The 24,308-nt window shown below is 37.0% G+C and overlaps 1 protein-coding gene across 2 annotated transcripts; it reads right to left on the minus strand.

Annotated features, from left to right (window-relative positions):
* Window positions 1–238: 238 nt before the first annotated feature.
* Window positions 239–24,194, minus strand: LOC139131164 (sodium/bile acid cotransporter 7-like). 2 transcript variants are annotated; one of them, XR_011552062.1, is made up of 12 exons: window positions 24,001–24,183; window positions 23,760–23,842; window positions 18,956–19,092; window positions 18,434–18,509; window positions 12,150–12,188; window positions 11,789–11,824; window positions 10,037–10,120; window positions 8,715–8,880; window positions 7,304–7,429; window positions 6,548–6,701; window positions 5,113–5,176; window positions 239–3,755 (listed from the first exon to the last, which is right to left on the minus strand). XR_011552062.1 is itself a non-coding variant. In XM_070697134.1 (11 exons), the coding sequence occupies exons 1-11, from the start codon at window positions 24,098–24,100 to the stop codon at window positions 3,698–3,700; spliced, it is 1,059 nt and encodes a 352-aa protein (XP_070553235.1). In that variant the 5' UTR covers window positions 24,101–24,194; the 3' UTR covers window positions 239–3,697. The 2 variants fall into 2 exon arrangements, 1 of the variants encoding a protein (XP_070553235.1); XM_070697134.1 differs by lacking the exon at window positions 5,113–5,176 and having other exon boundaries at window positions 24,001–24,194.
* Between the last annotated feature and the right edge of the window lie 114 nt (window positions 24,195–24,308).

Genomic DNA, 24,308 nt, shown 5'->3' on the forward strand with positions numbered 1-24,308 from the left:
GAGTGATGGATGGATTGAATTACAATATTCGTGGAATTGAAGGAGTTCTTGTAGAGTTTTTAACCATATGAACCGTATGTCGTCGATGAATCGTCTCCATTGCATGGGTTTAGTGGGACAATTAGCGAGTATTTGTTTTTCAAGTTTACCCATCGTTATGTTCGCATAGGATGGAGCGACTCCTGACTTGGCAAAGATTTGTTTTCTACAGAATAAAACCTCTTGGCACAACAACAACTTTAATGTGTGTAAAGACGAATTTTATTTTCATAGACTATACAAAAATAACTTCCAACCCTATATAAAATCACAAGCATTAATAAAACGACTGTACAAATAATTACAGTAATTAATTAATCATGCAAATTACACATAATCATACAAGTCGCCCGCTGAAGGCCACACTATCAAATGGACAATCAGAAAGTTTGTATTACAGTGTCAAAATGTTCCTGCTTGTCCAATATTTGTAGACTGCAGCCTGATCATGAGAACTGACCACTTATTTCACTGAGTCAATTCCCAATATGTCCCCGAAGTGCATTCTACCTTAATATTCTTACTTTATGCAAATTTCAAGTTTTTGTGTTCATAGGAGCCTAAGAATCAATATATTTTCCAATTCTCTCACTGACAGCCAATTTGATACACCACTGACCGAAGAGCGTTCACCTTGACTCAAGATTTTCACTTAGTATGTGGTTTACCAGCACTGAGAGACTCTTTAAAAGAATCAAAAATTGACTCATCTTCAAGAAATCTTCACAGCTCAAAGCATCACTTCTGAGCATTGTGATTCTACAGACAAGTAAAAGTGCGCAGGTCAATATGACCTAACGCTATTTGTTTACATTCAACATGGCAGACATCATTACAGAAAAAAAATCCCCGAATATGTGAGAAAGAAAGAAAAGCGGTAACCACTTTGAGAAAAGCAATGTCAATTTCCCAATATTTGAAAAGTGAAACAAAAACATGCAAAAAATATGTACATCTGTACATCCAATACCAATGAAGAGCTTGTCTGGTTACACTAGAGATATATCATACCCCAATATTTTCATATTTGTTAATCAGCTATTGTGATATCAAACAAATGAAACAGTTTATTTTCAAAGCTTTCAAATAAGCAGAGTACGGACTGAAGTGCACATCAATGAATTTTTTTTTCCGATTATCAAGCCATGAATTTCTGATAAAATATACGACAGGGTTGGAAATATTTCAATCAGAGATTGATGGAAATACACTTTTCTTCTGCATAGATTTCATTAGCAAGGTCAATATCGACCAGTGGAGAATTTTATCAAAAAACAAATATTATTTTGCATCTAATATTGCACAATGTACAAATACGAGCAGTTGTGATTTACATAATTTACATGTATAATTTTGATATTTACCTGTGAAAATAGTTGATATTGCACCTACTGGAATGTAAGCAAATACAGTGCTTTCTTTTGCACAATCTTGTTATATTACTGCTGTAAATTTCAATTTGCAGAGTTTCATTGTTGATGTTAAGGCTGTAAACATAACTACTATAACATAGTTATGTTTGCATGGCGTGGTAGCCCTGAGCAGCTGTCTCCGAAGTTTGACTTTTGAAGATAATAGTGCTCTGTTTTCAAATTTTAAATGATACCTTGGTTATTTAATTTCTAGTTAAATTTACTGAAAAGCAATGGAGAGGGCAAACATTGGTCACACAGAAAAACTTGCTGGACCTCAAAACATATCTGGCTGATGACCCCAATATTGGGATCACAACAAGTACTCTACCTGAGTTGTGCCACTGTTTTATCTTCCTTTTTCATTTCATTACATCATAGCTAATAATCATGAGGGTGATTGCCTTATAATGTTGTACATTTGAAATTCTAAATAGGTGCCCTAGACATAAGACTGCACCCTCTCTGTTCAAGAAATTCAACTACACTCAGACTGCCTGCAATGCTACAGTGTAATTCATCAACTTTAAGGAATTATGCACCTTGAAATTGATGGACATCAACTTTTGCTCAAACTTTCCTCAAGGTTAAAGTTAGACCGGGGTCACTAAGCAAAGATTGGTATGGTACTAGAGAGACAAATACATGTAAACCTAAAATTTACCGATCTTTGAAATTCAAAATAACGGCCATCCCTGTGTTCACGCCATGGAAAAATATTAAATTTTCTATTTTGACAGAAGCAAAATTGTGAAAACTTTATTTGAGTCCCTACAAGCAGTAGAACCAGAAAATCACTGCAAAATTTGAGTCTGGATTTCTTTACCAAAGGGGCAGTTAACCTTGAGGCAAAGATTATCTATGAAATTTGAAAAATATTATCTACTTGTAACAAATTGGAATTCATCCCAAAGAGACTTCAATATGGCTGCCCTCAAACGAAGCAAAGCACACACTCTAATTTCTTCCAATAAAATAGTGGCCTGGCTATGGATATTACTGTACACAACAGGCATGGTATTTACTTCTTAACAGGATTGTGATTGGCTAATTTCATGAATGTACCCAAAATAGGTCATGAAAACTGCATTTTTTTACTTATCAAAACCATCATCAATCATGACTTTTAAGCGAGTCACATACTGTAAGCACACTTTGAAAATAAAAACAATTGGCATGATCTGCAAACTGTATACTGTCACTCTGTAAAGACTTGAAGAGCCTGTCTTTTTACGTTGTGCTGTCAAAATAACAAAGATGATAATTGCCATATATTTGACAACTATATCAAGTACAATTGCACTTTGTGGAATTAAACTTTGGTATGTTCTTGTCTGCATGACAGTCCATCAGTTGCTGAGCATCTTGGAATGAAAGTTTCAAATTAAGTAGAAGAAATCAAACTTTGATTGTACTCCAGCAACTCATCCGTAGGAAACATTTACGCATTCACAAATATTACTTAAATTATCTGGAAAATCCTAAATCATTGTCCCTAGCTAGGCTCAGCACCTTGTTTGGATGGACTTTCCTCATTGGAATTCAGTCATAACAAAGAAAACTTCTGCAAAAACTTTCTCTCAGACTTAAGTAGTAGCCATTGCACCACTGTGAATACATCAATCTTGATGTGTCATTCACAGTTTTCTTGTCCACTTTTTCAACTATTCTACCTGACAAACTGGGAAAATTTTGGGTGCCTGAGTACTTGAAAGACAAGAATTGCTCCTATAGTTGCCCTCTACATGTACATGAGATACAGTTGGAGTTTAACTACTACATCATCTGATATGGTAAACAATTACAACATTTCACCCTCTCGTTTTTTATAACTTCAAATCTCAAAAGTCTAATCCCGTGCACAAAATCTACAAAATTTACAATGATTGGTAAACTTACCACGTGGTAAAAGGTCAAAATAAAAGCTTTTTGTGTTTTGCAATAGTTTATCACAGCTTGAGCGAATAAAAGAGTGATTTATCTTAAAATGTAGGAACACCATACATGCATCGGAACAGAAAAAAACAACATATCTACAGGCCATTGTCCAGTAGATAATCTAGCAATGATTTCTTTACAATAATAATAGAATTGATTGAGAAAAGCTGACTGGCAGTGTACACATTTTTCTTGTGAATAGGGAAACAAGCAAATCAAATGGCTTCTAAAAGCTTTCTATAGAGAATAGAATTTCTTTTGAAATTTTGTACCAAAACACCCCTCAGCACCGATAATGGTCTCTCCCTTCAGACATCACCGGTAGTAATAGCCTCAGCAAGCCCATTAGCCACTTTTGCACCAACACTGTCAGAAGATAAAACAAAGAAATGAGTTAGTTGTACCATCGTGTTGAAATCTTGCTGTCCAAGCTTTGCAAGAAGGAAATCTACACTGATGCAGTCAACAAGGAAAGGAAGAAGTAGAATAACACGATCACAAACAGAATGTGCTGTAGACTGGAAGATCCATCGCTCAAAGCATGGCTGTACTCGCCTCTTACAGAGAAAGGGTACAGCCATGCCTTGAGTCACGGTCTTCTAGTTTGGTGGCACTGAAAAAGTGAAATTTGGCATAAGAGGGCGCTGTGCTAATCATGACAGAGACTACATACAAGGGCGCTATGCATTACCACATTCTTGACTGCTCTATGTTTAATGTCTGTCAGCTTCAAGATTGAAAATTTTTACAGATTATTATACTGTACAAATGCTTGAAATGATTCCATGGGGGAACTGTGTTCTGAAAAGCTGCTTTACATTAAAAGAACAAGAAGAGAGCAATTAAAGTCAAACAAAACATTATCGCTTCCATAGAACATGCCTGAACTCAAGGTTGGGCTTGGATTGTTGTTTTTATCTACACTCTCACACAAATCTTATGTTTTGACCAAAATACTTTTAATATAGGAATGCTATTTGATCACCAAGGCACAAAGCCATTTTGTCATATTATTTTGTCATATTACCAAATAGCATGAACTCTTACAAGAGTTGCATTTCTATTAAAATATATACATGAACCATATATTCAGTGGGAAGCCTTACTTTCTCTCAGCAAAGAATAAAACTCAAGCTACACATAATCACAGAAAGTCATGCAAAAACTCTAAAGCCGGCAAAGAGATATGCTAACAGTATGTACATAGTATGCAAATAGGGTTTTCCGACAAGAGACAGAGTATAGACAGAGGACAGAAAAGAGTATGGTGATTCTTTAAGCAATGAGGTTTGCACTGACCACATACAGTTCACGACACCAACACGCACATAATGAACTGGTAAGTGTTCTGTGAAAATTACTGTTGATGTCAAGTTTTGTGAGTATATAATTTACTTTTTAGCATAATTCATGCAACCATGCAGTCTGTGTAAAAATTCTTTTTGTGCGATTGGATCCTTTTAATGCCCAGTCAAAATGCTACCCAAGTTCTCATCTGAAAGAGAACCCCACATAAAAGCAATTCTCTATTTTTTTCCTATTTTGTTCAAATATACCAAAGTATACGCATCACCCAATCGACCCAGCCCACTCATCCATGTACCCATGCATCATATACATACACCCTTGTGGGTTCTCACCCACAAGGAGAACCCACACAATATGTCTCAATTCCAGGAGCCTGCAAGGTGAAAAAATATACATGAAGACACCACTACTGTACCTGCCCAAATTTGTAAACTGGAGATCTACCAAAGAACAACCCAGCAGTAAGCTAGACTATACCACTGCAGAGAGAAAAGGAAAAAAGGGGGAAAATTGCAGAAAAAGGAAAAAAAATAAACAAGGCAAAACCAACTAGTACAGTTCTAGGAATCAATGTCAATGTCATGAAGTTGGTACGGTGGATTAATGAGTGATTATTATTTGTGAGATTATCATTGTGTTGCGATGAGGTTTTCTTGAATGAATGTTAAACATAACATAGGACAGTGTTAAGTTGATGTCTGGAATGTATGCTGTGAAGAAAAGAAAAGTGATTATTTATTAAAAGAGGATAAGATAACATGTTGGAAATGTACATATAGCTCAGTCCACCTTAAGAAAAACTGATTCCTCTTACTGCACGACAATCCATATGACTTTGATTTAATCTTATTCTAAAGTAAAGCTCATTGTGGCATATGGTGGCGTGTCTTCGTGGATTGACAAAATTACTCGGCTTAGCAAAGGTCCCATACCATTACACCGCAAAAAATAGAAATCAAATTTATGCCATTCTTAAATGATGAAGATATATGAATTATGACCTATTCAATGGCTCTGTGGGGAAAAAATCTGCGGGTGTGAATGAGTCACAGTGGTAATACTATTCACAACACAAACATTAGATAATACGATAACACTGATAATACGAAACATGAGGCAGAAACTTTTATGTCAACGCTTCTCGAATGAAATAACTCTATGATAAATGTCATCATTTACTCAAAACATGACAAAAATAATAATATCGCACCAGAATACTGTCTCAAGTGCGCACTTAAGATATGTGGATACTGGCTTCTACTGTCAGGAAATCATTTCAATTTGTAGCAAACCAACCACTGGGTTCTTGTAATGAATGCCTGATATTTGCTTTTCAGATTTTTTTGATGAAGTATGAAGGAAAAGGTTCAATTCTGTGCGACATGCAAAACATAATGACAATTCAAAGGCTGAACTGAGACAGGTTAGGATTGTGCAAGAATAGAAAATTGGTGACCATGATTTTTAAATTTTCAAAAATGCAGAAGTCAAATAGCAGTTTGGTAACAACTTCCATTGCGAGGGCAGTCATGTAAAGTTTACTACGAAAAAGACTTATCAAACAAAATAGTGGTATTTGGCGATAGATGGCTAGTTCATATTAAAACTTTTGATAAAATCAATGAACTTGGTAGTAACAATGTTTCAATTGGTCAAAATAGCAACCAAGATCTGACTAGGCACTCTTTTAAGTCATTTGATGGGTGAGGGCGCCATAATCTTTATCCGTATATGTCCTGGTAAATGGTACCAGCCATGCTACAGCTGCCTACTGGAATACTTTTGGACCCGAACCAAGAACTTAAGGTTTGCTGTAAGGGGTCCATAAATTTCAGAATGATCTACTTTACCTGGGTTTTTGCTGCGCTGAGATCATCCACTGCCGGACGAATGGCACAAGGACCCCTCCGAGGAGGATCTGTGTTGGATGGTACACCAGCAGTGGTATCGAGATGTGCGAGAGATGGTCAAAACCATGGTAGATTATTTTTAGCATTGGAATACCTGTGGACCAGACAAGCATAAGGTGAGACATTGCTACTCACTTGAACATGGTATACATAGTAATAAATTCTCTTCACATTCCTACAGATGGCCTTTGACACAAAATATGTACGTACAGAGCATGAGACAGTTGTCCATTAGGTTACTTGAAACTGTCAAGAAGTGTACATCCATGGGCATTGATAAAAGCAATTGTGCTAGGGCTGCCTGGAAACAGTCAACATAATGGAACAGGCTAGCCATGTTACTCTCTCAATGCATACAATATTCTATTGTTCTTGATGGTAGATAGACATATAATGACAACAGTTTGACCATGTTGCTAGAGTTTTCAGTGCACAAAGAATGGTTTTTGCGACTAAAGCAAAATTTCAGCTGTCCTGCAGCATGATTGCTTTGACATGCAGGAGAAAACTTCCATACAGTGACTATGAAGTAGAGCAATGTCTACAGTATTGGTCTTTTGGCCATAAAAACACCAAGTTACATTTATTTTCCTGTCATGACATTGACCTTGTGAATTACTGTCCCTTTACCATTTCACTATACCTAATATCAAGTTTCAGGTTGAAATGAACACTGAGAAATAGATGCTCACTTACCTAATGTGAGTGATTTGTGAGTTGCACAGAACATGATACAAACAGTGTCGGCCGGGGAGAAGCCAAACACGTCGAACTGTGAAACTGTAAATGTTAGGAGTAGTAAACCCATCTGAAGCAAAATAACTGAAAAAAAAAAAATACAGAATAAATGTCGCCAATTGGTTTGGATCATTGCACTCAAGTATTCAGTGGGAGACAAGATCGTTAACTTGCTGGATGAAAAACAAATGATCATTTCTTCATGTCAAAGAGGGCGCTATGAACGGTTCACTGTAAAAATGTTGATGGCTGTTTTTCTAGGATAGGTTGGGTTTACGGAAACACATAATTTTTGTTATTCGGCCTAAAGGATTCAAGAACTTCAATAACTCATCACTTTGTACGTAGGCATTGCTACCTTGAAGAATAATTACCATAAATTCTGACAGATGTTCAAAATTGTGAAGAAAGAAAAACAACTATTGCTTGTTTGTTTTGTAAATCTCTATTTTGGTGTAGGTTTTCTTATATTATTGAATAAAGTAAATACCATACACAGTAAAAAAAAAAAAAAAAAAAAATGTTGATGGCTGCTCCTGTGCTTGAATGTAGACTGTATTTCACCAATTAACCTGAGTTGCCAGTATGAGGTAAAAAAAAAAACTGTTCAAAAAATGAGACAGGCTTAACAATTGAGGGAAAGAGTTAAAGATCCAAAAGCTGCGACTTCAGCATTGGTGTTTCCAAGGTAAAATAGTCCAATCATCTCATTCATATTTTAAAAGTCATATTACCTACAATTACATGTACATCCATTTGTCTCCTATTCATGACGGATTAGTTGGATAAAGTTTTTGGATTTTTCAAGGTATTTCAAAGTCGAATATACCCAAGTTGGACATTATGCTGCATGTATGATAGACTTTCAGAAACAGACAGGGATAACCCAACTGTGAATTGATAATGCAACACTGAATGTAGGGCTTGCTGTACTTGTTACATCTTTAGTAAATTCTATCTGCTTTAGTGGTGTCTTGAATAGCTTGTTAAGTTCTAAGTTGGGTTTTCCATGCCTGTTTCAAACAGGCAATCACAACTCAATTTGGTAATAAATGAGTGCTGCACCTGTTTAATTATTGTTTTGTTCATATTCAAATATTGAGTCACAAACAGAGGTTGATGATATGTGTATGCATACACGGACTTATCGTAGTTTGAAAGTAAAATCATGAAAATAATGTCAAAAGTTGCAGCTTTAATAAAGCACAGCAAGTGCATTCCAAGTATATTCAACAACAATGGAAGTTGCTCCCTGTTTCAAGCTGATGGGAGAGTTTTTACATGACCCCCAAAGATTTGAACTAAAATTAGACGAAAATCAGAAAATTCTTTCTTGTTGATCATGCGTATAACTTACAATGTCTCTTACCTATACACACTATTGACAGAAGGCTGAATTGGTCAATTTTAAGGTTAGCGTTAGAGAAAGTATCACAAAATGTGGTATAGATGATCAGTAAAAGGACTCCACTACCAATCTGACCAAACGGTGGTTTGGTTCTTTCAAGCCAGTCTTTGACGTATCTCCTGACAATCTGCAAGAGAAGAGCAAGATGTCTGTCATGTTTCAACCACACAGGAAAGATGAATATTGTGTTCCAATTTCATATATGTGTATATCAAATTACCAAAGTTTGCTCTCTTTCTCTCACTAGCTTCAAACAACAAAACACAACAAACTGTACTTAAAGTGTTGAGTGAGTGATAGAGCTCCCTAAGACGGGGTTTTTCAGAAAACATGAATAACTTTTTTTGAAAACCAAAGCTTTTCTAAAAGCTACTTTGATCTTTTTGTGAGCGAACACTATAGAGAATCATTTTGAAAATCGTCACTTTCTGCATGTTTCAAATCTTGGAATGAAAATGTATCTCTTATCCAATCCTGATGGGGTACACATAATACATAATTCAGTTTCCTTAGAACATCACAAAGTAAACCACCTCACGCCTCCATTTGACATACTTTTCATGCAATCATTGCAAGCTGCTAATATTTGGCTCGGGTTGTAAACAGTATGCTGTACATAGCTCTCACCCAATTTTTCTAAATACAGGTACAGTATAAGATGGTAGTGCTTCTTAGATATTCTACATCTTTAAATTTGAAGTTCTGACTATGACTTGAAACAGGCAAAAAATTGTTTTTTAATACAAACATGCATACTTTGCATGTCAGGTTTTGCATCAACATGCATCTGCAACTGGGTGTGTGCAAGGTAACCAGGTGATACAACATTCAATGTCATCTCCAGAATCACCATTTTCGCACAACGTTCCTTCCTTATCTTTCTTGGATTGTATCACCATGTTTGCGTTGTCTGTTTGAGTTGTCTCTTTACGTTGTCTATGGGTTTTTTAATCATATTTTGTACCAAAGCTCACAACTCAAACCATTATTGATATTAAAAAAAAATGGTGAAAAAAATCATGTTCTTTAAGATAAAAGTTTTTTTTATCAATACATCAACATTATTAACTTTTGAATTCAATATCTGCATATTAAAATATTACACATATTTAAAGATTCTGTTGTCACATTATTTGTATTATCTCACACAAAGAAATCCACAAAGTCTTCATTTAAAAGAAAAAATATACAAATGATATTGTTACTGGCCCTTTAATGTATCAATTTGTATTTAGTTGGTTGTTTTGCCTTTCTCCCTTAAATAAAGCAATATAATGACTTACCTGCCCAACAATAAGAGGCACTACAACTGTCATTGATAGTTGAATAAAGATTGATGAAAACGGAACGGTGGATGAAGTACCGAGCTGATGGGATAAAAAATAGAAGGATAAACAGAATGAGATCGAAACTTATTTACTACATTTGAAATCGCATTACTAGGATCAAGGAATTATCAAATTGTTAAAATCTTTATTAAACAAGGTTGAGGGCGCTCTTGTTGCACACCACACTGCATCAACATTGGAAAAAACTTCATCTGTTTCTGAACTCAAGAGGGCCTCCTATGCTGCCTGCCTTGATGATCCAACTACCTGTACCATCAACATTTTTCTTTGTAGTCTGTTGAGCCTCAAATTATGCATCATTAAAAATGTTATCAGTTGCAACAGAATATTTCTCAAAGTCAGCTTTCAAAATTTGAACTTCAGTTTTTGTCAGGCTTCACGATTTTACTGGAACACCAACAAAGCACGGACAGGTTGATAACATTTCATAACAGTTCAATACACGGGGTTCAAGTAAACATTGATATTGGCCTTTAAGGCCATATCTAATACCAGTCTAATACCTACCTCTTTTCTGACATACACTTTTCAAAAAAAAATATCAAAACACTGCTTACAAAGTACTTGATCTCCCAGGGCACATTTTGTTCCATGATAGCACCTTTTTTAATACTTAATCCAGACAAAGCCATCGAGATTTCAAACACACATACGTCTAATCTGAGATCAGCATGCTTTTTATCATTGGGACAAAGAAGTTCTGATTTTTTTTATAGTCCGACTTCCTTAGATCTTGCTCTTAGCCGACTGACTTTTCACCAGTTTTGGGGTCTCAGATAGCTGCCTAATGCCTTCTGTGTAAATTTTTGATGACATAGATAAAAATCCAATGGTTTCTCCTGTACACGCCTTGTAGTAAGACGATTAACTAGCCTTGCGCGCTTTTCCACGACGTCTTGCATGAAATTTTAATAAGTGCTACGACTGGTCCCCAAGATGTGACAATCAAGACTTGAATGTTCAGTGTTTGGTGTCTATTTAGCGTTAATTAGTGTGACAAGCAATGAAACACCTAACCGGACAAAGGACGTTGTTTTGGCTTGATTGGTTTTATGGATTTAACGGTAGCAACAATCCATTTTGTAAAAACTAACTCCCCAATCAGAACAAAACGCCGAGGATTTACTCCGTGAATCATTTATGTAGCACACTTCCCGCCTCTTTTCAAAAATTGTTATCTTTTTTTTGCTTGCCTCTCCACAGACTGCGTAGTACTACTTGGTTCCACTTCAAAAACCCTGAAACAAGTTTGGACACTTGGTCAAGCCATCTTGAACAGAAAGAAAAGGCTTTGACAAAAGGGAATGAAGTGATAGAGGTGAAGTCACACTTCTTGGATCTGACAGCCGCTCTACAACACACCGAATGAGTAAAACTTACACCGATACCTGTGAAACAAATCTATACTCTGCTGGTCCAATAGGTGACAAAGTTAACACCATCTCTATTGTTTTTCGTTTCTGTAGTTGCTATATATATCATAACTCTGTACACCTTTGTATGTGTGTACACTGTACATATAAATGTTTCGAGATAGCAGCATTACTTGGAATGGCGTAGCATCAGGCAGTATGCCCCTATGATTTCTTCCTTTTTTTATTTTGGCTAGCTTTGACAGCTTTCCTGGTTATTTAGACGTATCTATGGTTACATGTATCTATGGTTACATCTGACATTGGCACTTACCAGGAAGAGAAGAAGCAAAGGCGTCACAACGATGCCCTGTGCGGAAGAGAAAAAGACAAAAATACTGAGTTACCGCACCGTGCCACTCTGCACTCAGGGTGGTATACTATCTCCTTGGCTCAAGGAAAGAAAAAAAAAAACGGTGGTGTGCATGTACATGTATTAATAATGTGAGAAATGAATAAAATATGTATGATAGATCTTTGATTTGGCAAAGTTGACCTATGCAAAGTTGTGAAAAGACATTGTTACATGGTGGGCTTTATTTGCAAACAACGGTGCAAACATCAATAAGGCGGACCACGACTTCAACTTGCCGCCATTTCAAGATGCGTGCAAATAATGATTGTAACTTAATTACCAGAAAGCTGCCGAAGGCTGAATTGAAAATGGCTGCTCCCTGAAGACGGAGTGAGAACAAAAAAAAACAGAAGGGAATGTTAATTCAAACAAGTCTTTGATAGTTTATAATACAGAACAAAACAAAAAACTGCGGATAAGTTGTGAGGCTGAGTCTGTGTTCTGTGAATGAGGATCCCGCTGATTAGCATGTTCCTCCATAATGCCAAGTATCACAGACAATGGGCCGGATCAATACATCTCAGGTTGGAAATCAATTCTTTGAGACTGAAGCTCTCGGGTTTTTTTCTTTGGGACTGACCATTCACTGTGAGCATGGATATTGATTGCTGGGTGACCCCCTCCAAGACTCTGCGTATCGACCGAGTGGACCAAAATAAAAGTGACATACGATATCCACCCTGGGAACGCAGGCAGGTACTGTCAGCTGACTATTGACCTCACGTGTCGAGAGGCATTTTTGGAGGGAAAATCACAAAACACCTTGTCATGCCAAGTGGAAAACTGCATGTGCACAAGAAAATATTTATACCGCACATTATCAATAAAATGTTATGAAAAGTTTCTAATTTCAAGTGAAGAAAGTACATGACATTAGAATTTTTGGGTCTTGTTTTCTGTTTGTACACATTTCTGCCTAAAACAAAGCAGCAGAGTATTTTTTTGTGGACACGATGAAAGATAGAACACAAGGAATGTATCAGTGGGGTATGAATAGAGAAGACTTTGGACAGGGGGAGAACAGGGAATTTGGGGGTACATGTAACTGTGATAAGCTGTAAGGAATAAGCTACAACACTTATATGATGAAACTTGTTCGAATTTGGTAACGCTGTTAAAAAAGTAAGCGTCCAATTTTTTCATGGTTTGCACCACAAATGGTAATACTTGACCATTTGCGGTGCAAACCATGAGGACTGCAGCTTATCAGCGAGACAGAAGCAGCGTAACATGCCCCAATGTGTTTCAAAGAAGTTTGTCTCAAAAATCCTGGTTAAGATGGACACTATTAGGAGACAGCCATGCACACAATATTGGAATTTTTTTGGAGAAAGAGAACTTGAGGCCTGTAAAAATTGTGGAAATAATTCATCGCAATAAGTTTGTGACAATTAATCGCAAAAGTCATGAAAGTCTGCATAGCGGAATATCCTATTATGCATGACAACCAACCCATGACCCGTTTCTCTTAGTTTGCATACACAATACATAAAGATGCTTTTGGTACATCAGTATCACTCAACTCTATATCTAGGGGGGATGGTATCTCACTATTGTCATACTCTTAACCTATCCCGTTACATTTCTTTCATAACAAATGTGCTGGAGACTCTTTCTTTTATTTCTCTTTCTCTCTGCCTCTGTCCGACAAAACGTTCACTGTCCTCTCGCAAATACCGTTGATTAATTCTGTTGCCGACGATTCAATTGACAAAGGAGGACATTCGGCTAATGAGCAGTGAACTCAGAGATATTGTAGTTCACTCTTAGCTCGGGTAAAAAAAAGCAATTAGGGTTATCTTCCATTTGATTATCATTAGTGTACCTCACACAGGCTCACTCCGAGGTGGCAGGGTTATTATGCGAAGTCACTCATGGATGCCAGTGTAATTGCCACTTGCTCCTGAAAAGAATACTCCACTCGTGCAATATATATGACACCACTTTCCCCCAATGTTTTCATTCAATCACCCTAATACAACGCCAAAAGTGTGACATATGTCCGACAGGGAAAAAAAAGAACATGATAAAGTTGAAAGGGAAATTTCTACAACGATTACACCGGTAGCATCCTCATCTGAAAACCACTAATTACTAATATTCTTTCATAAGAGAGGGTGAGGTGATTATGCCGTGGACGGATGACTGCCTCCATCTCTGAGAAAAACAAATAACCGATATTAAATGATTCGCAGAAATGATACGAGTCACTCGATAATCTTCTAAAAACAAAAAAGATAACAGTGCATGCAGATGTACCAAATTCAGTAGAGCTTTTCATCGGACAATTTTTTTTTTAGATGTCATCCTATTGTTTCTTTTTATGGTGGAGAGCTTCGCATGAAGAACGATAGTTCATGTCGTGTGATGGCCTACTGCATGCGTAGACTCATTTTCAAACTGTTGAGTAAATTGAAGTTGCCACCATTTTGTTTTGTTTTGTTTTTTTTCTGAAAATCAAAAACATTTTTACCAATGAGTTTACACAGGATTAGTGGCCATTTTGAATTTCAAATATCTGCAAAATTTTAGATAGTCTGTTTCTCTCTTGTCCTAAACTTTGCACCATGATCACCTCATTTTCATTCTTTTGAAAGGGAAAGGTTTATAATAGCCTTGAGCAAAGTATGAAAAAAAAGTTTAAGACTGGCAGTTTCAAGGAAATACACCCATGTAGTGAAAGGGTGCAAAAATTGATATCAGAAAGTCCATGGCCACATCGTTGTCATGGATACATGTCTCAAGGAGGTCTCACTCATGGCAAGAATGATAACACCAAAATTCTCACACCCGCCTCTAAAAATCCATCAAGCAAGACAAGAATAACAACTGGGTAATGGTCTGAGAAAACAGATATTCCCAAGAAGGCTCTGGACACCGTCTAGGGGCTCTGTGGTGTAACCTTCCATGAAACAACGATTAACAAATCTAATTTCTCTAACGAAGGTAATTAGGCAATTATCAATATGTATGCACTACCATTCACTACCAAAAACACTTAAAATCTACTCTTTCCTTGATCCATCACAGCTAAGCTAAGGGTCAAGGGATTTTTAGAAATTGTTAGTAAAGTTAATTTTAAACCACTTCTTAAAAAATTTCAAAACAAATTTTTCTTGTCAAATATTTTGAAGTGTTTTGTTAAGAGTTTTAATTTTTAAGGTTTTCTTCAATATGAAATGACAAATATCAGAGCTGTAATAAAAAGGTTGACTGTATGTGCACTTGTAATACGTCTTGGAAAGCAACTCAAAAAGTCCATCACGGAAGGGGCTGAGAGGATTACATAATGCAACAGGGAAACCGTATCAAAGGTTTACTAACACGGTAATTCACTTCTTTGCTCAAAAATAAGTGCAATACTGACGCATCCATGTATGAATTTGGTGACGATAGTAAGACAAGAACATGAGGTTGAGATTACTGAATGCGCAGTTGGTTCATTTACCTCCTATTTCTTACCAACAAAAACTAAATAGAGTCGGCGATTATATCCTACATGTATGAACTTGCAACATTTGGCTTGAACTTGTGATTGATGAATTTCTTGAAATAATGAGGGCTCTGTGACGGGGTCCAAGTTTCAAATACACCAGTCGACTGCGGTATAGAACATGCACAGGAGTCTACAAAGGCACGCATGACCCAAGTTCAGCTCTCAGTGAAAACTGATCAGCACTCTGACAAAATGACACTAATTAAATGGATTAGAAGTAAATTGATGTGCTGACCCACACACTAGTTATTTTTAATAAAAATAATAAAATTAGTAATTATCTGTGCTTAGCAGCCATGAAAGGGAACACCCTCTCCTTTATGTGTGAGCCTTACACACCAAGCCTACAATACACTATCATGATTGCTAAAACACCCATTAAGGATATTAATTTTTGATGAAAAACCAGTTAGAACAATATGACTCCCAGTACACAAATTATCTAGATTACTCCCTGAGTGCTTCGGTGCATCTGCAAAGAGAAGGACAGAGAGAGAGAGAGGGAGAAAAAAAAAATGCAGAGAATCTAATTTTTACGCCCTGGTTGGCACGTCTGATGGGGAGGCTGACGTGTCCAAATGACTTCATCAAGAGTCTTGCGTGGCAGATAGCATGATAATACAAAGTCTGTAGCTGGGATGGACAGCACTTGAGTTGTCACACATGAAGTGTTCACGGAGACGGAGTCTATGTAGCTTCCACTGTTCTATGCTTACTAGACTCAAACTATACAGACTGTTTTGGATTTTTCATCAACCTGATGCTTCATTATCAATTATTTTAAACTCAAGAGAAAAACTTAACAGTGATGTTTTAGACGTATTTTCATCAAAATTGTATTTTTTTTTGTTCATATTTCTTCCTTCTTGAACATTTGATATCACTAAAACAATATCTTGTTGCCATTTGAGGGTTCCTCCCCACTATCCAGCTGCTGTTGGCAAGTAACTGGTTGATGTTTAATAAATGCCGTCAAAATTATTGAGTATATCGCTTGACTAGTCATCAAATTTTCCTGTGCAAATACGATACTCTATTGTGTTGACTGTTTAAACAAATGTCAAACAAAATTTGGCGCTGCGTCAAAGATTTTCTGCAAAAAACACACACAACTCGATTCTTCTAAACAACCAAAACGCAAGGTACTGAAAACAATTCATTCACATACATGGCAAATTTGCAATTCATCAGTTTTTGCAGTCGGCCATAATTTAACCTTTGCTCAGAATTTACACAGATGCCTGATTAATTTCAAGTCACTTGATTAAAATTCATTCCATATTTTTTCTCTCTATTATGGGATCTCAAATATCAATACAACGAGGTACTTTGAAAAACAGAAAATATATCTTTAAAACTTTTCATCTGAAAGGTGACATATATTTGCTTTAAACAGTGAAGAAACAAATACATAAAAAGAAACACCAGGAAGTTTAAAATTTATAAAAATCATGCAAAAGTGATAAGTTAGTCGGTGATAAATTCTACTGCAACATCTGTATGTAAAGTAAAGTTTGAGAAAACAGGTAAAAAGTTTGCAAATCCAGTACTCTTTCTGTTGTCTCCATGATTAGGTGATTATCACACTAAGGAGAACCACGGTATCACAGCTGGAGAACCTTGGTTAATTTATCAAAATAGCACACCGAAAAATTCAGGGATCACGCTATTCAACCCAAGCACTGCAAGACTTTGGTACATCCTCATTATCTTCAATATAAGGATCAGTGGACCTCTGTACTTGGACAAGGGGTGGGAGAGCGCCATGTTACTGGGTTCAAACTTTTCCTACAACAAACCATTATCCTAGACTGTGATTAAGGTTGTTACCGGACTTCAGCAAATTACTATGAGTTTCGTCCTAAGTTTATTTCTGATAATTTTTGCCACGCACCCTTATCTGTAGAAAAATAATTGAATAATATTCTCTATGACTGTTACAAAACACTGACATATTTATTTTCTAGTGTCAGGAAAAATGCCACAACACATTTTCCTCACTGGAAGAAACACTGCAAAGAGGCATCTCCTTATCTATTTCATATAAAAGGCACCCTAAGACAGTCAAATTTCTAACAAACAGAAGGTTGGGTCCACCATCCTTCCAGGGCAGTGCCTTCCCTGATAAACTATCATCTCCTGTGAGCAAACAGTTTTGACAAAACTCATGAAGGCATTATTAATAAAAATGAATGGCTACCATATCTCACATGGATTTATTTGTCATCCATCTCCAATCACTCAATTGGTAACATACATTATTTATTCTCCATACACAATATATTTTTCATTTCCTAAATAACTCCGGGAAGTGTAAAGAGCCTAATCTGTTGAAATTTTCATTGCGTTTGCTATCGCAACAGCAGCTGGATGACTGGTAAATTTTTCATCTTCTTTTGTTGATAAAATATCATTTCGCTGAAATATGTATGGTTTTGCCCTGACACTACACTCTCCAAGTATGGAGAGGTTATCTCTGTCACTGATATACAAAGAAAAGCGCTATGAGGCCCGAGCTATGGGGTCAAAGGTCACAGCAAATCACACGAGAGGTAACTGAGCACCAACCAAGTTTCACGCAACACTGAGGGACTGACACATGATATTCTTAGTATTGTGAAGTTCCAAGTGTTTTACTTGGTGGCCTTTTTTATCTGGACCTGCATTTTTGATGAATTCTTTCACAATCACGTGTCCATGCACATTCATGTGCTTCAACTCTGTCAAGGGACACACCCACCACATGTAGTGTCACATTCAGTTAGATAAATGCCGGTAAAGTGGTCAAAGAAGCAAGTCATCCATCTTCAGTTCTTGGACAGTTTTGCTCAGACGTATCCTAATTAAGTGTCTGTCTGCAGTTTCTATTCAGTAAACTCAAGGTCATTTCATGGGTTTTCAAAAGTAAAGCGGTACGGTCCAGGAACTGCGCAATGCTGCATAAGTTCACTGTGAATGCAACTGTATCGGTATTGACCATCAATCTGCCGTAGGAAACACAAATGAAACATCAAGCTCTTCTGCATCAAAAAAGTTGATCTACAAAAGTTTATGCCGTTCCATCTTACCTCATTACCCCCTACAGCTTTGGTCAAGATGACGGCTGATGACACTGGCGGAGGCATACAACCAACTACAAGTAATCTGCAGATACATTAAAAATAATATAATTAATAAATAATTAGTCTGTGTGCATTCTGCTCTTCTTGTATGATATGTGTTAATCACAAAAAAGTAACTTTCTGTGTTTTAGCAACGGAATATAAACTTGGCTTTTCTCTGATTGGTCAATATCAAGTGCAACTCTCCAGGTGGCAGGAAACAGATGTGCACCTCTTGCCAAAGATAAAGACACGGTTAAAATATTTAAGGAATAATACAGATTAGATAATCTATGAATGTCGGAAGCGATTATTTTTTCTTCTTGCTGTATCTTTGTTGAATTGATAATATGGTTGTTCAGAGCTTGGAGATCCATCAAATATTCAAACATCAAAAATGTTAACTCAGAAGGACTGAAATGACGGTTCAAAAGTTTGTGTTGGAAAACTGATGACGAAATGCAGGCTCGGCCACTACCTGCAACTCACCCTTTAAGTAGCCACGGGTCAATGGGCGTCAAGGTTAACGCCTTGATCATGATCCAGACAAGGCACGGTATAAAGAGCAAAGTGAAACCCTGAACAAATGCATGTAGTCGTATTTGAAGTAAGGCACTGGTTAATTCCTGTTTAAAAAAAAAGAGACAGGGTATCTTCATAAGGTGTTGGTATTATATTTTATACAACTACAGCAATGTGTAAAAGGCCTTAGATGCCTAATGATTCAAATTGTTGCTCAATGGGTGTTCAGTATAATAGAAGTTAATGAACTGACTCAGAGCAAATGAAAGTAATACGACAGGTTCTTTCATGTGATATACATAACAAACAAATTTGCAGACTCACAATGGAAGGAGAAAATGAACAAAAGATGCTCTTTTCTTCATTTCATTATCACAGTCCCCGCTTCGGTATCTGATCAATTTTGCATGAACTAAATGTAATATTAATGTTCCCGTGTCTATGAATGGAATGTTTTATTTCAAGTCCTATGAATTGGCCTTCTCTGTTCCGGCACCATGAATAGAATTATTTTTTTTTGACTAATCTGTATTATAAGTACCTGATTCGCTTGACAGTATACGTGCATCTTATCATATCAATGTTATTATCATATGTATTCTCTTTTGTGCACAAATGCCTAACTGGAAAAAAAACTCAGGTGGGAATTATAAAATCACATGCTATACATTAGAAATTTCAACATTGATAAAAACATGGTTGTTAAGCCAGGGACTTATATGGTACTGGGGTTGGCGGTGGGTAAGTTCCAGGGTGTACTGAATTTAGAAGAGTAATAGGACAGTATATTATGTCAATTTGTGTTATCAACAGCCAATGATCTGACCAGTAAATATTACAAAGTGCTGGTACCAGTGAAAAAGATCCTCAGACTCTCAGTCTGTCTGCATTTTTGATAGTCCATTTCCAGAAATCCTGTTTTCAAAGGTGTGAGTAGCTGACTTAAAAAGACAATTTTATGGCAACGTATTTTATTCACTCATCCCTATAACCTTGACAGTACTTTGTTTGGGCTTTGTTTCTCTCTTATACAGGATGTGTCCACATATTGAGGTCACAGATTTAGCCTGAACTTTTCATAGCACAGGGTAACAGCCTGTACACGCTATTGATGAGTCTCCTATTCATCATTGGAATAAATCAGTCTGACGGAGGATAATCAGCGATTTACATGCAACTTTTACTGCTTTCATATACAGGATGTGTGGATATTTAGTTTGTGCTGGATGTGATATTTGAGCATGGCGATGTGTACATGTGGCTCACAAGCCACGTACATGCTTGTATGGCCTGTCTTGTTTATAATCATAGACAACAAACAATTTATCCTGTACAGTCCTTCAACCTCTGCCTTCCCATTCATAGTTGTACCTAACCACAATGAGAAGACAACATCTCTCACAAAGTTTTTACATGGAAAAAATGGTTACTGCTCCTTTAGAAATATTACAAGTGTTTTTTGCTGAGGCTTGGGAAAAAGGCAAATGGTGTGGAAACCTCAGTGTCATTTCTATTGTCTTCTAATTAACTGCACTGATATAACAGGATGAACCCCAGCAAAATAACTCTGGTACGGTGAGATTTACCATGCTACCGGCCTCAACAAAAACACTGTATGATGACAGAGAAATTTTAATCAATCGATCCTTCAACAATCGTGTGCCGTTTCTTTCCTGTCTTTACATTGCAATAGCGCTGATCGCAAATGACGTCATTGTTCTCTCTTATTAATATGCATAAATAAACATTTGTCCGCATTTTCCGCATAAACGACGAAGTAAAGCCTGCGAGTGTTAGAATGGCTATGTAGCGTCACACTTCTTCATATGAATAGATGACTGAGATTATCCAAGCACAGGGTCCTCGAGCTCCGATGATGATGGTGATTAAACATTTAAAAATGAAGAAAAATAAAAATATATTTGGACTCAGTAAAGTTGTTGTTGTTGTTGTTGTTGTTGTTATTGATGTTGTAGTTGATAGTATTTGCAGAAAATGACAAATTATGCGCTGCAAAATTCAATACAGCCTCACTGTACACATGGAGGTAAGCTACCTCCATGCTATACACAAGCGCTGCAAAATTCAATACAGCGATATTGATGATGATGATGATTAAATATTTAAAAAGGGAGAAAAATAAAAATTTATTGGACTCTGTAAATTTGTTGTTGTTGTTGTTGTTTTATTATTGTTGTTGTTGTTGTTGATAGTATTTGCAAAAAGAACAAAGTATGCGCTGCGAAATTCAATACAGCCTTACTATACTATGCGCTGCAAAATTCAATACAGCCTAACTATACATGTGCGTTGCAGCCTAACTATACTATGCGTTGCAAATTCAATACAGCCTAACTATACATGTGCGTTGCCGCCTAACTATATTATGCGTTGCAAATTCAATACAGCCTAACATTACCCAAGGGTTGTCACTTCATTGCCACACACTTTTTTTTCAATCGCCAAAAATGCACCTAGCAAGCATCGAAATCGGTAAAATTCGACGTAGGGTCAAAGCACATTGGTCCTTCTCAATCATACTCAAACATTTTTACCTCTTACCGATGAAAAGTCGAGAAATCAGCAGGTTTTTCAACGCATCTTGTCGTCTCTCACATTCCAGATTTAAAAGACCGCGCGGTACATTAAGTCAAGTGGGCGCATTTCAAATCGAACCAATAGCTGAGCCCGTACTGAATGAATGGGCCCGACGTGAAAACCCGGCAGTAACGTAAGTTTCTCACGTCTTTGGAAAGAACTTTCTCTTGCTATGGGTGAACTGCAACTGTTAAAGTTACCAGAATTTCATACGCAGACAGTGTCACCCATAGTCTTCAAAAGACGTAAGAAACTTACGTTACTGCCAGGTTTTCACGCTGGGCCCATCCAGCTCTGCTATTGGTTCGATTTGAAATGCGCCCATGTGACTTAATGTACCGCGCGGTCTTTTAAATCTGGAATGTAAGAGACGACCAGATGCGCCGAAAAACCTGCTGATTTCTCGACTTTTCATCGGTAAGAGGTAAACATGTTTGAGTATGATTGAGAAGGACCAATGTGCTTTGACCCTACGTCGAATTTTACCGATTTCGATGCTTGCTAGGTGCATTTTTGGCGATTGAAAAAAAGTGTGTGGCAATGAAGTGACAACCCTTGGGTAATGTTAGGCTGTATTGAATTTGCAACGCATAGTATAGTTAGGCGGCAACGCACATGTATAGTTAGGCTGTATTGAATTTGCAACGCATAGATAGTTAGGCGGCAACGCACATGTATAGTTAGGCTGTATTGAATTTGCAACGCATAGGCCATAGTATAGTTGGGCGGCAACGCACAGGCCGTAATGAATTTTGCAGCGCATAGTATAGTAAGGCTGTATCGAATTTCGCAGCGCATACTTTGTTCTTTTCTGCAAATACTATCAACAACAACAACAACAATAATAAAAACATCAACAGCAACAAATTTACAGTCCAATATATTTTTATTTTTCTCCATTTTTAAATATTTAATCATCATCATCATCAATATCGCTGTATTGAATTTTGCAGCGCATGTGTATAGCATGGAGGCAGCTTACCTCCATGTGTACAGTGAGGCTGTATTGAATTTTGCAGCGCATAATTTGTCCTTTTCTGAAAATACTATCAACTACAAAAACAACAACAATAACACAACAACAACAACAACTTTACTGAGTCCAAATACATTTTCCTTCATTTTTAAATGTTTGATCACCATCATCACCGGAGCTCTAGGACCCTGTGATACAAGCTGCAACAACAGCCCCGCATACAACAACAAAATTTTTCCGAATTTCAGCATATTTGTCCGAAAGCCGCGCGCGTGCAGCGATATTTAGTAACAAACCCGAAATCGCGATCAACGCTATTATAGCCACACAATTTCTAAAAGAGTGCTAGAGAAATAGTTGTAATTATACTCATGAAATGAAATTGCTTAGAGTAGCATTGGAGACATTGTACAGAATGCTAATGACCCTTTCCTTGGACCTTGATGCAATCTGATACAATCTCCTTGTTGTCATGGCAAATCATGGAACACTTGGATTTGTCAATGAATTGAAAACATCATAGCTTTTCATGAAATGTTTGGCAGCTCACTACCTGCTTCTATCTTAACCTTCCCCTCCCCTGACCTGTTCTCTTCTCATTCAGGACTTTGCTTCTGTCTTCTTGACTTTTATGATGACTTGTCTGAAGTTGCAGAAAGTAAACCTGGGCTAGAATTAATACCTTTCTATGACAGCTATTAAATTTCCCTTTATATCAAATCATTATGGCCCGCAAACATGTCGGATGATTACTGGGAATTACTTCCTTAAAATTTTGTGATCAATGGTCGTAAAAATTCGTGTAATAAAACGAGCACCTCAGTAAACAATAGGAACAAGCATGCCAAGATTTAATTCTTTCAGTGACGCGCTGTTTTGTTTTTGTTTTTGTTTGTTTGTTTTTTATCAACACATAGGCAATGTAGAATTCTAGTAGTTGGCCCCACCTCACGGTATCCTGCACGGGAGTGTAACAGTACAGAACTATGAATAGCAGTTAATTCGTTTTTGGTTCCAGTAAGTATCTCTCAGTAAGGAAGGAAGGAACAGCGATGGACACTGGAGACAGGGAGATATCAATAAACCCGGAATCTTTAAGTAAAGTAATAATATCGCGTAAATTGACAATGTATATTTTATATCGATTGTCAATTTACGCCACATCAAATCGGCATTTATTTTAACTGAACCACATACCTCAGTTTTTAACGACAGGCCACTGTTGAAAAATATAAAGGAAACCGCTAAGTACTTGACTGTGATTTCAGGTTTCAATGGACCTGTAGATTAAAAATTTAAAAGTGTGTTAATAAATTATACACATACATGCGTTCAATCAATGTAAACTAATGCCACGTGTACAGACGGTGTTTAAAACACCAGCCCATGTTCACAAATAGGTGTACGCACAGAGAATGTCAGTGCTTGACGTCCTCACCTCCCTTCATGCCGATGTCTGGATCGAGCCGGGCGAACACAATAACGCCGACTATTCCCATGAGGAACCAGTTTTTCTTGACAAAATCTAGGCCGAACATTTTGTCCAACACCACAACAGCGCTCTATGGTTGTACAGTTGTCACTGTCAGACTCCATTAGCCGGTGCCTAGCAACACCCCAGCTGGAAATACCCCTACGCTTTCCGGTACTAAGTTCGTGAGATTTCGACAGTGCCGATCGTAATTTGAGTGAATTAATGTACACCGATGGCCTAAGTCGAGTAAATTTATATTTAATCAGCATACG

This window comes from Ptychodera flava, chromosome 4 (genome assembly GCF_041260155.1).
Source record: "Ptychodera flava strain L36383 chromosome 4, AS_Pfla_20210202, whole genome shotgun sequence".
In the NCBI taxonomy this organism is placed as follows: domain Eukaryota; kingdom Metazoa; phylum Hemichordata; class Enteropneusta; family Ptychoderidae; genus Ptychodera; species Ptychodera flava.